This window comes from Nipponia nippon, unplaced genomic scaffold, assembly GCF_047370975.1.
Source record: "Nipponia nippon isolate SJK-2023a ecotype South Korea unplaced genomic scaffold, ASM4737097v1 scaffold_5, whole genome shotgun sequence".
In the NCBI taxonomy this organism is placed as follows: domain Eukaryota; kingdom Metazoa; phylum Chordata; class Aves; order Pelecaniformes; family Threskiornithidae; genus Nipponia; species Nipponia nippon.
In genome coordinates this window covers 3698438-3712732 of record NW_028262369.1, presented here as the reverse complement: position 1 = coordinate 3712732, position 14295 = coordinate 3698438, and the positions used below count along the sequence as shown (strand labels likewise).

The 14295-nt window shown below is 42.0% G+C and overlaps 1 protein-coding gene across 2 annotated transcripts in view; it reads left to right on the top strand.

Annotated features, from left to right (window-relative positions):
- Window positions 1-1585: 1585 nt before the first annotated feature.
- Window positions 1586-14295, top strand: part of CIITA (class II major histocompatibility complex transactivator) — a 29668-nt gene continuing 16958 nt past the window's right edge. Inside the window, exons 1-6 of one of the 2 annotated variants that reach the window (XM_087731865.1) lie at window positions 1586-1707; window positions 7676-7819; window positions 8377-8505; window positions 8929-8988; window positions 10341-10424; window positions 11015-11074. In XM_087731865.1, coding sequence (XP_087587991.1) covers window positions 7693-7819; window positions 8377-8505; window positions 8929-8988; window positions 10341-10424; window positions 11015-11074 — 460 coding nt within the window. In that variant the 5' untranslated portion in view covers window positions 1586-1707; window positions 7676-7692. Of the gene's footprint in view, window positions 1708-1836; window positions 1928-7675; window positions 7820-8376; window positions 8506-8928; window positions 8989-10340; window positions 10425-11014; window positions 11075-14295 lie in introns of those variants that run through there. The other variant, XM_087731864.1, reaches the window with a different exon arrangement.

The following is a 14295-nucleotide window of genomic DNA, read 5'->3' as shown; positions in this document are numbered from 1 at the left end:
ATTGACATCTGTTTTGTAGTGCTTCCAATACTAATCAATACATTCTGTTCCCTCCTTTTGCAGTAGGGCAGCGTATCAGCAAACATTGAAGCAAAGAAGGTGATGGTCACCTGAGAAGCTTAGGCAGTTCTCACCTGTCTCACAGCCTCGTTTTCCAGTCTGCTTTTCCCTCTGTCTCTAAGACCATCTTTATAGACCAGTTCAGTAGATGAACCAGTACTCTGATTTGCTCCAGCAATTCCTTTCTGCTGTTTCTAAGCAGCTGTGGGAGTTATACAAAAAGTGGACAACCAGTCTTTGCTGCAGTTATGAGCTAGAATCACAGTAAACAGCCGAACTCTTTTGTTCCCCAAACTTTTGTTCTTGAAGTATATAGATCGCCTCATGGGATTACAGCCTCAGAAGCTGGTAAAGAAATCTGCCTGCAGGGCTGGTAGAGGAGTTTATAACTTGCGGGGCTGTGCTGCACATGGGAACAGGACTAACAAATAACCCTCTTAAATTTTGTAGGGATTTCTCATGCAGTGATTGTATTATTGTCTCCTATCAAAACAGAGCACTAAAATACAGAATCTGTATTTGTGCAGCCTTTCATTATTTTCTGCTCTGAATGCTGTTGTACCGAGATGTTGCTTTTCTTCCAACGTGCATAGAGGAATGCCAAGAACACAGCTGCCTGGCTGGTTCGAGAGCCCGAAGAGGCTAGTGCTGTTCATCGCAGGCTGGGCCCCCTATCTTTGTAAATACTGGGAACATAGCTGCTCCCAGGAAGGAAAGAGCTTTATCTCTTCTCAGTGAGCATGTTCCATGGAACCTGGTGGAAGTGGATCTCCTCTGCAAAGGGAAAAGGCTTACACAGGTCAGCAGCTGCTTTGCTTATAGGACCTGCTGCCTTGTGCAGAAGCCATTTGTTACCGAGCAGCTGATTAAAAACTTGCCTTACTGAAGCAGCAAGTCCTGGATGTTGTTGACATCATCAAATCCCATTTCCCCTTCAGACCCGTTATGAGCTATACCCAGTGGAATAATACTACAACAAGTATTTGCTCACTTGAGAATATATTATCTTTCGTAACTAATTTCTCATTTGCGTAGGTCTATTCATGGTAAAAAATAGAAAAATAGGCAAATAAGCTTGCAGAGCCACACAGAAGCAGCTATAGGCATCACGACAGGAACGCTCATGAATGAAGTTGGTTTTCAAAAGGTTGTTTGTCTTATGCCAGGTAGGTGCTGGCAGGGTAAGCGATGAGTAGATGAATAAACATTCAGTCAGATGCTGCTACAAGCAAACCCTGCACACCATGTGTAAGCCAGACAAGACGGATGAGCTCCGGTTTCTTAGAACATCCTACTTGTCATTTTTGGCCAATGGCAAGAGACACTTGCAGAAGATACCAAACGAATTTTGTATTGGTGGAGTCTGAACATGTGAAAGAAATACTTTCACTTCTGTTGCAGCAAATGGAGCTGCAAGGTAGGAGTGTCTGCATGCTGCTTTCTTTATTCTTACTGTGGACTGTTTAACAGCATGACTTTGGGGCAGATTTGAACTGCAATAAAAAAGGAGAGGAAGAATTCTGGGGAGCACCTGAAATCAGTACCGCTGGCTCTCATCGAATTTCGACTTCCAGCCAAGTAAATCAATCTGTTCCTAACTAGTGATGAGTGCAAGTTCTTCTTAGTGGTGACAAGCAACCAGTAAAGGTAAAGTGCTTATTATACAGGGGTTGCTAGAAGGGAGGTTCCTCTTCCTTTTCCTCTTTGGAATTCCCCCTGAGCCTTTAGCTTTTTTGCAGTGACTGGTCTGGCTTATTTCCTCCTTTCAAGTGTCACTTTCTATAAGCCCTGGGCAGTGATAGCAGCTCTCCTCGCTTATTGGTACTGAATCCAGAGTGAAAGAACAGGAACTGTCCAGTTTCCTAAGGTCAGTTTTTCCTCAACTCTTCAATGCAGTGCTTCTGTCATGGTAAATTCATTTTATCTTACCTTTTGTAGATACTTGTAGCTACAGTGTGTCAGCACCTGGAATTGTATTGCTCGAAATGTTAGTACGATGAAGTCTGAATGCGGGTGAAATTCTGGAGAATTTTTCGCAATTTTGATTTGTGGCTGGCCCAGTTACTCGCTCAAAAGTTTGCTGTAGTTTGTTTCAGACTTTGTTAGAAATGCACTTGTTTTTTGTATAAATGTTGCTCCTATAGAAAGTGAAACTGAAGATGACTGGAAGAAACTGGTTTATTTCCATATTTTTCACAAATATGGCAAGACAACCTAGAGCTTTACTTTCCCATTTAGGAGGGCAGAGATTCTGTCTTGAAGAATGTCGCTGAGTGCTAATGTACTTTTTCTGCCAAAAAAGCTTATAGGCAAGGTGTCTGCTGTGCTGCTTTATTTCATCTTGCTGCTGGGATGGGAGCGCTGGGCACAGCTGTGCCACATGAGGCAATACTGCATAGGAAAAGGCAAATTCTGCTCTCAAAACACAACTCTGACACCTGCAGGACAGTACGTTATTAGTCTGCCTGAACTCGTCTGTGTCCAGCACAAGGCTAGGAACATCTCTTTTATCTGTTGTGTTAGTCACTATACAGCTAAGTTCACTGAAAGGCAGAAGCTCCTTTTACCTGATATTTGTACTTTTCTAGCTTCTTTAAACTCGTCTCTAAGGAAGACAAAGGAGAATGTGGCAGGATATAGAGCAGCTTTTTTTCCAGCATCATCTCTGTTCTTCATCCTTTCAGGCTATAAAGCCCATGGAAAGTAACACACCATCGGCAAGATAAAGACTGTCGGTAAAAGTAGTATCTTTTGTTAAACTGGGTGATACAACAGGAAAAGTTAAAACAGCTTTCAGATGTATGAGCCTTTCATAAATCTGAAATAGAAACTAAAACCTTCAAAGGTAAATATAGCTATAGAGCACTGTGACTTGCAGTTTACAAATAATCAGACCATCTCTGAAAGGAAAATCTGTTTGGTACCTGTGGAGCAGAGGAATTGTTAGTGGTGGATTTGAGGAGAGGAAAGGGAGACAGGAGACAGTAGGATGGAGGGGACTTCCCTCCTCGCTGCTGGTTTGCCCACCCCCAGGGAGCATTGCCCCGAACCACTGCCTGTGGCAGAGCCAAGAAACACATCCCTGCCTGCTGGTGTGTGTATTGCGCGCAATGCCATAACCTTTGGGGGCACAGAAGAAGAGACAACACTTTCTAAAAAAAAACAGGCTTTAAAATTGTGGCTGATGATACTGAGTTTTTAGCTCAAAGTACCACTGCTTCATTGGACTCCTTATTTAGAGTTTGATATAACTTGGCTTTTGTCAGCTTGCTTCACTCAGATTCATGTGTAGCACTTGTAGTCTGGGGTGTTGCAAGAAAATAACGTTTCTTCAGCAATCTTTGTGTTTAATTTTTCAACCTCCTGTCTTCACAACAGTCCCACTCTCTTATTTTTCTGTAATCTGAGCCTTGGAGCTGTAATGCTATGTTACCCTCCGGTTCAGAAATGTGTGATTTGCATGGCACTACTACTCTTTTCTATGAATTATCCTCAGCTTCCTAAACTGGTAGAAAAATTAAATTGCAGGGGCTTTCCTCTGTTCCTGAAATGACTTTACATATTTTCATTTTCTTAACCTCTATACTCACGTGGGAGATTATTTTATTACCTGTCAGTTCAGATGTCAACAAAGTTTTGGGAAGGAACCTCCTTAACAAATCTCCTCAGAAGCATCCACCTGATTTTTGGTGTAAATGTTACATTATTGTCTGTATAATCCTTCTCCATTCTCTTAGATACTATTTGATTTTAGTTAGTAGCAGACCCCATTGCCTGGAGTCTTTAACATGTTGATCCTTTAAAATATAAGACATGGTTAAATCGAATTGTTGGGGCAAAATGATAAATCACAACCACCTCTCTTATCTTTAGAAATCTAAAATGCCCCATCTAACTCTTAAGACTTGTATGTGATTTAAGTGAACACCCGCTCCTTTAACTGGATTCTTTGTCCTGGTATGGTGACGGTCACTATTTCTTTTACTACTTTCCCAGTATTTTTAATTCATATGGTATCACTTGGACTCTAAAAGAGCACTGAAAAAACCACTGAGAGTCTTAGAAGTGAATCATATTGTTGTGCTGTATATGCAGAATACAGCGCTAAAACAAATGCATCCTGAGTAGCAACCTTGCTGCAGCAGGTATGCACTGCATCACTGCAGAGGTAATGCAAAAGGAGCACAGGTCTACCGAATACAGCGATGCAGCTGGAGTGTATAGGCTGCTGGAGAAAGGAGGTGTTATTGAAAGATTTAAAGAAAAAACATCTGTCTTAACCAGCGTCCAAACAACAAAGGATTGAAATTCCTGAATGGCACGGCAATTCAGGAGTACGTCCTGTGTTCCCCCACCCAGCATGTACGCTTTGTGCCTGGAGGCCTGCCGCAAAGGAGAGCGCAGGCATCCCTGGGGACTTCAGCCCTCTGTCATGCAGGTCCGTGCGGGGTCTGTCTTCCTCCCGCTAAGAGCTGGCTCTAGTGTCCGCAGCCCTACCACAGAAATTATTGTGAAATTTTTAGTCCTCTGATGTGAAAATGTGCCAAACGCCCTTTTGGCAGCACTGTATGGGACCCCAAAGGGAATGAATTATCAGTAAACTAAGTTAAAATCATGTATAGAATCATAAAGTCGTTTAGGTTGGAAAAGACCCTTAAGATCATCAAGTCCAACCGTTAACCCAGCACTGCCAAGCCCACCACTAAACCATGTCCCTAAGCACCACGTCTACCCATCTTTTAAATACCTCCAGGGATGGGGACTCAGCCACTGTTGTATGAAAGAGCAGAGAAAGTGCGGAGCAGTATAGAGCTTATTCATCTTTGGTCTGACAGGGGACTGCTGGGATGCTGTGAGAAAAAAAGGGGAAGCCCTGGGAAAGGAGTTGCTGTTGTAAACCAGTTTGGTAATGTCTGGTTTCATTTTGTGTGCTCCAGTTACAACATGCAGCAAAACCCTCGCTGTCCCTGAGGTGTAATTCTCCTTGCCTCTGGCTCGCTCGGTGTGGAAATTTTCATCTTTCAAAAATTCACTTTTTTTTTTCCTGCACCCTTGGACAGAGTGCTTTCCATGGTGGCACCATGATTTTAATTCAGCAAAGCACAGCTGCTATTAAGAATTTATTGGTTCAGCTACAGAAAGAAATCTCAGCATCCCAAATCCAGTGTAGTCAATAGAAAGACAGCTATGTATAGATTTGTGTCATAACCAAAGGAATGAAGAAAAAAGAGGGTAAGGTGAGGGCCATTCAGACTGATGAAACAAAAAAGACAAGTAATCAAATTTTTCATTCTTGAAAGAGTGGCAATCTTCATTCTTCCCAAGGCAGAAGGCTATGTTTCTCTCACTGTTGTGCTCCGGGGTTATAGCACCTCTGACGTTCCAGTTTTCAGCTCTCTAGCCGGACTGGGCACTGGCAAAACTTCCTCTTGGTTGCTTCCTGACTTCCCGACCATTGTAGCTGAAAACATTTTGCATTACATATGTATTTATCCACAGGGAAATGCTATTGAAAGAAAGGTTTAAAATAACAAAAGCTCTTATGACTACAATTTAATTAAAGCTTAGTATTTCCATGAAGATAAGTAGGTCTACTTAGTCTCTTTCCATAGGACTTGCCCTTTTCTTTGTCTGCTCTAATCAAGTTTACTAATCACTGAACTTGGAGTGATGCATTTGTCTGTCTTGTATTCCCTTTACGGCTTCTGCCCAGTTACTTCTCTGTCTCTAACCCCAAAATTATATTGACTCAGAGGTAATGCTTCAACAGCGTTATTCACGAAGTCCGGCAACCTGGCATTCTGAAAGGCCCAACTCTGTTTAGACTTTATGTTAATTCAACAAAGGAAGGGGCAAAAAAGGTTGCAACAAATGGAAAATTTAATCTGGTATGTTTATAACCTCATTCTTGGTTCTTGGTTCTCATGCAGGTTTGTCAACTTCTGCTTTCCATTTATAGCACGGCAGGCAATAATATCAAATTTTTCTAATCTTGATAACATAATGAGGCCGCACAACATGAAAAAGGAGATCTACCTGAGTGTAGGTTATTCCTACTCATGGACCTCACTCTGTCCACCTGCTCTTCTAAGTTCTGGCTCTAGATTCTGGTGTCTTCTGCAGCAGAACGCAGAGAGGTCCGTTTCCAAGCTGTTCAGAGGGACAACCCCATAGAGGGGTAAGAGGAATGAAGATTAGTTTGTAACAAAGCAGCGTGTGGTAGTGTGTGGCTAGGTCTGCTCTGCCTTCTTTCATCAGAGCTGCAGTGTTAGCTGTATTTCTCTTTTTTCATGTGGCAGGTAGACTTCATGGTACAGCAGGTTGCTCCACATTTGCACACCTCAGGAAAACAGACGTGCAACCAGGGACATCAATGGCATTCTGCTAAAGGCAGAATATTTGAGAGCCATATTATAGCTATCCTTCATTGCAAAATATGGTGCTTGATGCCAAGCTGAAACTTTTCACGATTGTGGTGTGTGGTGTGGTCTGGAAATTTTGCTGGTTGTTCATTCCGTGCTGGCATCTCAGTATTATGGTGGAGTAAATTCCTTGGATCACGAGCCCAGGTGGCATTCATATCAGTGATCTGTAAACACCGAGGAGCCAATATTTGGTTTTGAAATAGTTTGATAAAGGTGATGAATAACCAACAAGTAGTGTTACTCCACTACCTGTGGAATATCCAGGAGGAATGTTTGAGCTTATTGTAGTGCCTGCTGCAGTAACTGGAAGGAAATAGAAGGGATTTAAAATGAGGTGGAGGAAGTGATAAACTTGATCAAGAAATGTAGCTGCAGCAGTCTAAGCAGTTCTGTTATAAACATGGGTGACTGGAGCAGGCAGCACCTTCGATCAGTCAGATTTGTCTGGATACTGTATGGCACTCTGCTTGAAAGGCTATAGCAATTCCCAGCTCATGAGTAGGTACATGCACAAGTTCTGAGGGGGAAAGAAAATTGCTTTAAAAATAATTGTGATAGATTCCAAAACATCAGTGAGTGCCCTGTTACCAGAAGCTAATTCCCAAGGTGACCATACCATTCTGTACACAATCAGCTGTATGGTTTGGGAAAGAATTATATAAAAATAGGTGTTCTACTCACTGTTCCTTCTTGTGCTGAGGGGATGTCTTCTAGTGCCACCTCCAGGGCTTAGGAATTGGGTGTAGCATGCCAGCCAGAAGCTGCTTCCCCTGAGAAGAAATTGTCCTGACAGTAAAGAATGGGATTCCTCTTCCATCCTCGTCACTGCAGTCTTCTCATTTCCCCAATGCCTGCTGGATCTGTGCTTGCATCATTTAGATGCTGATAAAGATACAGGAGTTGTGACTTACTCAATACTTGGCACTTTTAGTCCAGGCAGTCAGACTGCAGTATCCCACTCCCCTGATTGGAGTAAAAACCAGATAAGTCTCGTTGCAAGCTGTATCTGGATCTATAAGTTTAAGAAACTCAGGGTTATAACTCAATGCAAGACTTGTTAAGCAATACCAGTTCCACAGCCTTAAGATGTCAATGTCTTGTCAACAGAAAGCTACAGCGCAGGACATGTAGTTTTGGTTGACAAAAGCTGTGGTTTTGTCATAACTAACTGTTTTGCAATTTGATTTCAGGCAGCAAGAGACAAATCATGGATTCAGCATTTGTGTCTGAAAATAGCTATCTTGATTTGCTGCACAGTGATATCGATCCCTTGCATCTGTATACTCTCCTCGATCCTAAGTCATCTGGAAACGAAGAAGGTGACTTCTCTGCAGGTTAGTAAAACACTAAAACATGCTAAAACATGCTAAAACAAGCATGAACGTTGTCAGGACATGGTGCCAGTTACTGGAAGCTGGACATCTCTGCTGTGAAGATGTTAGCATGGTCCCGGGCATGATTTTGGCCTTGGCCAACTAGCAGCTTCACAGGCAAATTGTAGCTGCAGTTCAGGGGTTAGCATGGACCCAGCATCATTTTGAACAGGGAATTTGGATGGTACCACCATATCCTGAAGAATAAGAGGGTTTAATAATATGGATGAGTCCAGGCCATGTGTGTAGGCCTTAGTGTCACAGAATGGGTTCTGGAACTGTTTCATTTACTAGGACAGAGGAAGTCTCAGAGTTTAGCAACAGAAAAGTGTTGATTTCTGGGTGACCATAAATTACTGAGAGTTCAGTTCTGTTCTTGCTTAGGTGACATACAATGAAGAGCCAAAGCCTTATGCTGAAGTAACAAATCTGCCTTTTCTGCATGTCCTGCTATCTGGTTTTTTTACTCCTTGGTTATGGTATTCATTGAGCCAATGCATCCTCCTTTTTAATTCTAGATCCTGAAGTTGATGCCTGCAACTATGAGCAGTTGAATAACATGGATTTCCTGTGTACGATGGAAAATGGGGAAAATGGGGATGAATTGTATCTCTGTTCCAACACCATAGAAGCTTATGCTAGAATAGGTATGAAAGCAATTTTTGTTTTTTCAATCATTATTTTCCAATCATTTGCTATAGCTATTTCTTATAAATTCTATTTTCAGTCTAAAGCAGTGGCATATAATCAAGTGGCCTGTCCCTCACGGATGGTAGATCTAGCCAGGGTACCTAAACCTGTGAATTGTGGGGAAACAGATGAACAGTAGCTTGTGGTTGTTGGGGGAAAATCTCTCTATTAATGGCTCCTTCTGCTTAATACTTCCCGTCTCAACTTCTCCTTTCTCGTGTTCTTCATTTCCTGAACAACAATTTACAAGAAAAACTTAATTTAACTCTTCGATTTCACTTATACTGCAAATTCTGTTAATTAGGGTAAGCTTACTAGAGTTTTACTGTGAAATTTACTGTGTCATTTCTGTGTTCCTTTTTTTTTTTCTTTCTTGCTAGCTGAATTAGCAGAATATGTGCTCAAAGATCAGCAGGAGAAGCAGGTGGAAGACACTTTTGGTAAGATTTATGTGGCAAAGATTAATTTTCTCTATTACAGTGTTCTGGCTAACATCTGCACTGTACTTCAGCCCTAGAATTTGAACACTAGTAAGGTTTCTATACATCTCGTATCCTCTTCTCCCTGTGGGAACTGTGTCCCAAGATTTTCTTGGCAAACTTTGAGGATTTTCTGTATTTTTGCAGGCCTTTCTCAAAGATGGCCGTTTTATCTCTGACCAAGTTACCGATCACGTCACCATGGCCATAGTGTGTGCACAGCTTAACTGTCTAGTGCAGTATATGCCCTCAATTAGCATCAGACTTATTCTGAGCACAACAGAGATGATATACATAAATTCATTAAACCTGACCCACCCGCAGGACTTAGCATGCATATAAATGCAGTTCATGCACACTTATTTCTGTCCAGGATACACAGAGCTGCCTGAGGAAGCGTGTCAAATTTTACTTCTCTCTCTGATCAATGCAGCAGTGGTACAATGTACATGCAGTAAATGGTTCCTTCAGTGCTTGACCAGAGATGATTGCTTGGCTTTTGTACAAAATCATTGTTCTGGTAGTGGCACAAATGCAGCTGTTTGCTATTTCAGATATGTATAGTAATATGTGGCTGTTGGGAAATCTGTAGAATCAGAAAGATTCACAGAATATCTGTGTATCCTGTTTTATGTTTGAGCAAAATAATGTGGAATAACTTACTAAAGGTCAGTCCTTCCCTAGGACAATTCTAGCTGCAGGAAGCTCACATGATGTCTTAAATGCTTTTTACTGCTCCCTGGTGTGTTTAGAATGTGGGGGTTTTTGCACCTAATGGCAAACTTTATATAGGTTTTAGAGGAAACGAGACGCAGTATTAGTACTTAAGTATTTTCCAGTGGAAGAATGGTATGGATAATTTCACAGTTCTTACAACACAAAATATAAAATCTGTTTAGAACCCTTTACTCTGTCTCTTAAAGGATCTAATCCTTTTCGTACATAAAATGAGTAAGGAACTTTACTAGTACTGAGTTCTTACTGTGATGTGGCTGTGATGTTTTATCCTTTGCTCATCATTAGAGCATTGAGAAGTATATAGGTTTTATCAGCCACCAAATTTATGGCAGTAGGTTAGTATTTTGCAGTTCAGAAACTAACACAGGGTGACAGAATCTGCATTCAGAGCTCTGTGGGCTTTCTAAATCATATCGATCTGGATACGTGTTTTATTGCGTCATTTGTTTTTTGTCTTTTATTTGGAGCATATTTCATCTTTGCTGCCTGTTGGTGTGATTCTCTTGCTTTTACCTCTTTCTATAGCTTTTCTAGGAGAACAAAGGTTGACATTTGGCAATATTTCGTGTTTTTAGCAGGGAACCTTATTTTGGAGGAAATGGCTGCTGAAAACACCGAGAAATTTACTGACATAAAGATGCAGAAATGTCACAAACGAAGTAAGTGAAAAACAGTGAGAGTTTGAAAGGCTGTAGTGTTGGAATTCTAAATTTGCATTATAGTACTTTGGTTTTAACACAGCCTCAATGCATCGCTCATGTAGTTCTTCACTGATACAACCCGATGTGCTTCCTCTGACTGTGCTTACCCCGTGTGGGCTGGAGCTGAAAACATTTACAATTCGCAGAATTTGTTGTCCTGTAACATGACATTAAGCATGGTACCTTTCTTCCCTTTTTTTAATCATCTGTGTGACAGTGTTAACTTTGTTTTCAGTGTACCTATAGCTTAGCAAGCATTAGCTAAACAATTCCCTCTCTCATAGCAAGAACAACAGCAAAAATCTTCAATTACTGGCACAAAAATCGGCAGCCCAATTGAAACTTCACAGTCAGAGTAAAATAATACGAGGCTTTTCACATTCATGTTTTATACATCGGACCTGTACGGTTCTGAAATAGCTGAATTGAAACTGGTAACACCCCCTTCTACTTTAAAAAGTTAAAATAAGTTTCCATGGTGGAAACTTAAAATTACCAAACTGGTTCGATTTTTGTCACTTACTATCACCTTTCTTTCTTTATTTCAGCCTTCTTAGGCTCTGCAGAGAGTTGCTCTGATGCTTCAGAACCCAAATACAAGAAAATTGGTAAGTTATTGGCTGAATAGGAAAAGATTATTGAACATATATTGTCTCATGTTCCAAAGTCTCATCCTCTGTTAGGTATTATAACTCTACCTTCTAGGGAAAGTTTGCTCTCATAGATTTGATGGCACAGCATTGTCGTGCATTTTCATGTTTCTACTTCCTGCAGAGTAGAAATCACTGCAGAATCACATTCTTATACACCTCTGACTAATTCATGATGCAGCAAATCCATGCCCTCTTATCAGTAGCTATTAAACCATGCACTTTAGGACCAACTACATGGTAGTCTGGGAACAGCTGGATCCTTATGCATGTTCCTGCTGGGTGACAGAAAAATTACTTCCTTAGCATCAGCAGAGGCACAGTTGAACTTTTCTAAATCCATCTGAGAAAAGAAAGCAGAACAGTGGAGAACTGGGTCAGTGCCAAATTTTGTAATTTTTATCACGTACACCTTTTGTTTATGATGGGTAATGTGACTCAGGCCATAGTTTGGCACTTCGTGGGTGTGATCCTCTTTGTTCTAAGTGTGACACCTTCCAAAAATCCAGCGAAACATCCTAGTGAAAATAATAACTGTGAAGAGATGGCTTCGTGGCCGAGCCCATGCTATACAGTCCTTTAAACCAAAGTAAGAATGGGAGAAAGGGAAATTCCTAGGTGTTGCACGCTGTTAGACCATCTACAAGGCAGCACCCGTGGCCAGCAGGCAGGCTGTAGCTTGTTCCCTAAGTGTAAGCAGGTGCTAAAGTTCTTACCCAGCTGTAGCCTAAATGAGTGTCTCAGGCATAGCTAAACCAGCAAAATACTCTTCCAAAATCCATGTGAGAGCGATCATCACCTTTGGATGAATATATTATACTGTGTTTTGAAGTGACATATGCATTACTGTATGCTAGCACACTTCCCACACCTCCTAAGGGGAACTCTGACTGTAGCAAACCCCACGGGCTGTGTACGCGTCAGGGTGGGCAGCCAAAACCAGTGTGCAACCTAGAGAGCCATCCAGGGAGTGCTTGGATCATGGGACTGCGCCTCAGCAAAATTCAGGCTGGCAATTGCCCAGCAATTGCTAAGGAGCTGGCATGGGCTGGATGAAAGTCATAGAGAGCACACGCATGCACTGGGACTGGGACCCAAGCTGGTTTTCCAATGTTCATGTGGACTTCCGAGGGGGTAATGAGCAGAATTAGCTGTGAAAAAAATACGTTTGCTGGATCTGGAAAGGTAATCAGAGTTCCTACTGAAGTGGTACCTGCTGGTTGTAGTTATTCAGACACAGGTAAAGTTCTTGGCAGTTAGTACCCATTAAAGGTGCATTACCTTCTATCTGCTTAAATTCCTTTACAGATTTGGCGCTTTTTAAAGCCTATGTTTATGCCACACTAACAATGAGAGTTTTCAATAAGGAAACGGCACATCAGTCCCTGCTTTAAAAAAAAACAAAACCAAAAGAGTAAAAATGCCTCACCCTACAGAACTTGCATTCCAGTCTACAGTATCATCACAGAGCTAACAGGCGCTTTGTGAAGCTGCACCTATCCTTTTCCAGAAAGTGCTCAGAATATTATCACTCTCTCTACCTTACTTGACCCAATGAAGGTGCTGAGGGAAGGAATATATACATAAGGCAGTATAAGTACCGAGTACAAAAAATCTAATAGACAGAAAGATGAGCTACCTGACAAAATCAGGAATTTATTTAACCTGTCGTAAAATGAGTGTCACAGCATGATCCTGCAAAGGCGAATGCATCAACTCTTCAGAAATGTAAGACTACCTACAGTAAAGAGGATAATGGGTACTAAAGTTCAGAGTGGTAAGCCAAGGGTGGCTTCTTTCAAAGGAATTGAATGAAATAATTGAACTTTAGATTTGCCCAACTGTTCGTGGCTAGCTATAACAGTACCTGACCCTAGCAGCACAACAGTCTGTGGATAGGAAATCATGTGGGCATTTCACATGCTTATTTACACAGAAGCTGAAAAACATTTTTTAAAGTCTACACCACAGTAAAAATGGAAGATTCCTATAACAAAATAATACATCAGTTCCTGATAAACAACGTAAACACACCGCACCCTAAAGAGCTTGCATTCCAGATGACAGTGTACCCGATAGTGGCACAAAACCCACACAGGTTTGTAGCTCTTGATAAAACATTAGACCGCAGGAAGTGGTGAAAGAGAGACTTAATTGTTGCTGCTAGACAGGACAGGGAAAGAAAAGCAAAACCAACTCTGAGAATAAGGCCATGGCAAAACCAAGGAAACTAGCAGACTAGTTCAAAATAAGCAAGTGTATCTTACGTGACTTGTAAGAAACTTTGGTTGACAGCCGCCTGAACATGAGCCAGCAGTGTGCTCAGGTGGCCAAGAGGGCCAATGGCATCCTGGCCTGTATCAAGAATAGTGTGGCCAGCAGGACCAGGGAGGTGATGGTGCCCCTGTACTGGGCACTGGTGAGGCCGCCCCTCGAGTACTGTGTTCAGTTTTGGGCCCCTCACTCCAAGAAGGACATCGAGGTGCTGGAGCGTGGCCAGAGCAGGGCAGCGAGGCTGGTGAAGGGTCTAGAGCACAAGTCTTAGGAGGAGCGGCTGGGGGAGCTGGGGTTGTTTAGTCTGGAGAAGAGGAGGCTGAGGGGAGACCTTGTTGCTCTGTACAACTACCTGAAAGGAGGTTGTAGCGAGGTGGGGGTCGGTCTCTTCTCCCAAGTAACCAGTGATAGGATGAGAGGAAATGGCCTCAAGCTGCACCAGGGGAGGTTTAGGTTGGATATTACGAAAAACTTCTTCACCGAAAGGGTGGTCAAGCATTGGAACAGGCTGCCCAGGGAAGTGGTTGAGCCTCCATCCCTGGATGTATTTAAAGAACGGATAGATGTGGTGCTTGAGGACATGGTTTAGTGGTGGACTTGGTTAACGGTTGGACTCGATGATCTTAAGGGTCTTTTCCAACCTTAACGATTCTGTGATTCTATGAAATCATACAATGCACGTAAGTCTCCCTCCCCATTTGTCCTCTTCTTGAAAAAAACAAGTGCTGCAGGCAAACTGCATCTTTTAAAACTCAGGTGTTTTGACTGTTCTTTGGGAAACCCTCTTAACAGAGACTAGTTATCCTTACAAGCACTGTAGCGTCTAAGTAGAGAGTCAAGGTCCTCAGTTTATTGTACGTGGGCCTCTCTAATCTTGTGCAATATTAAGGTAACAAGCCGTGCTT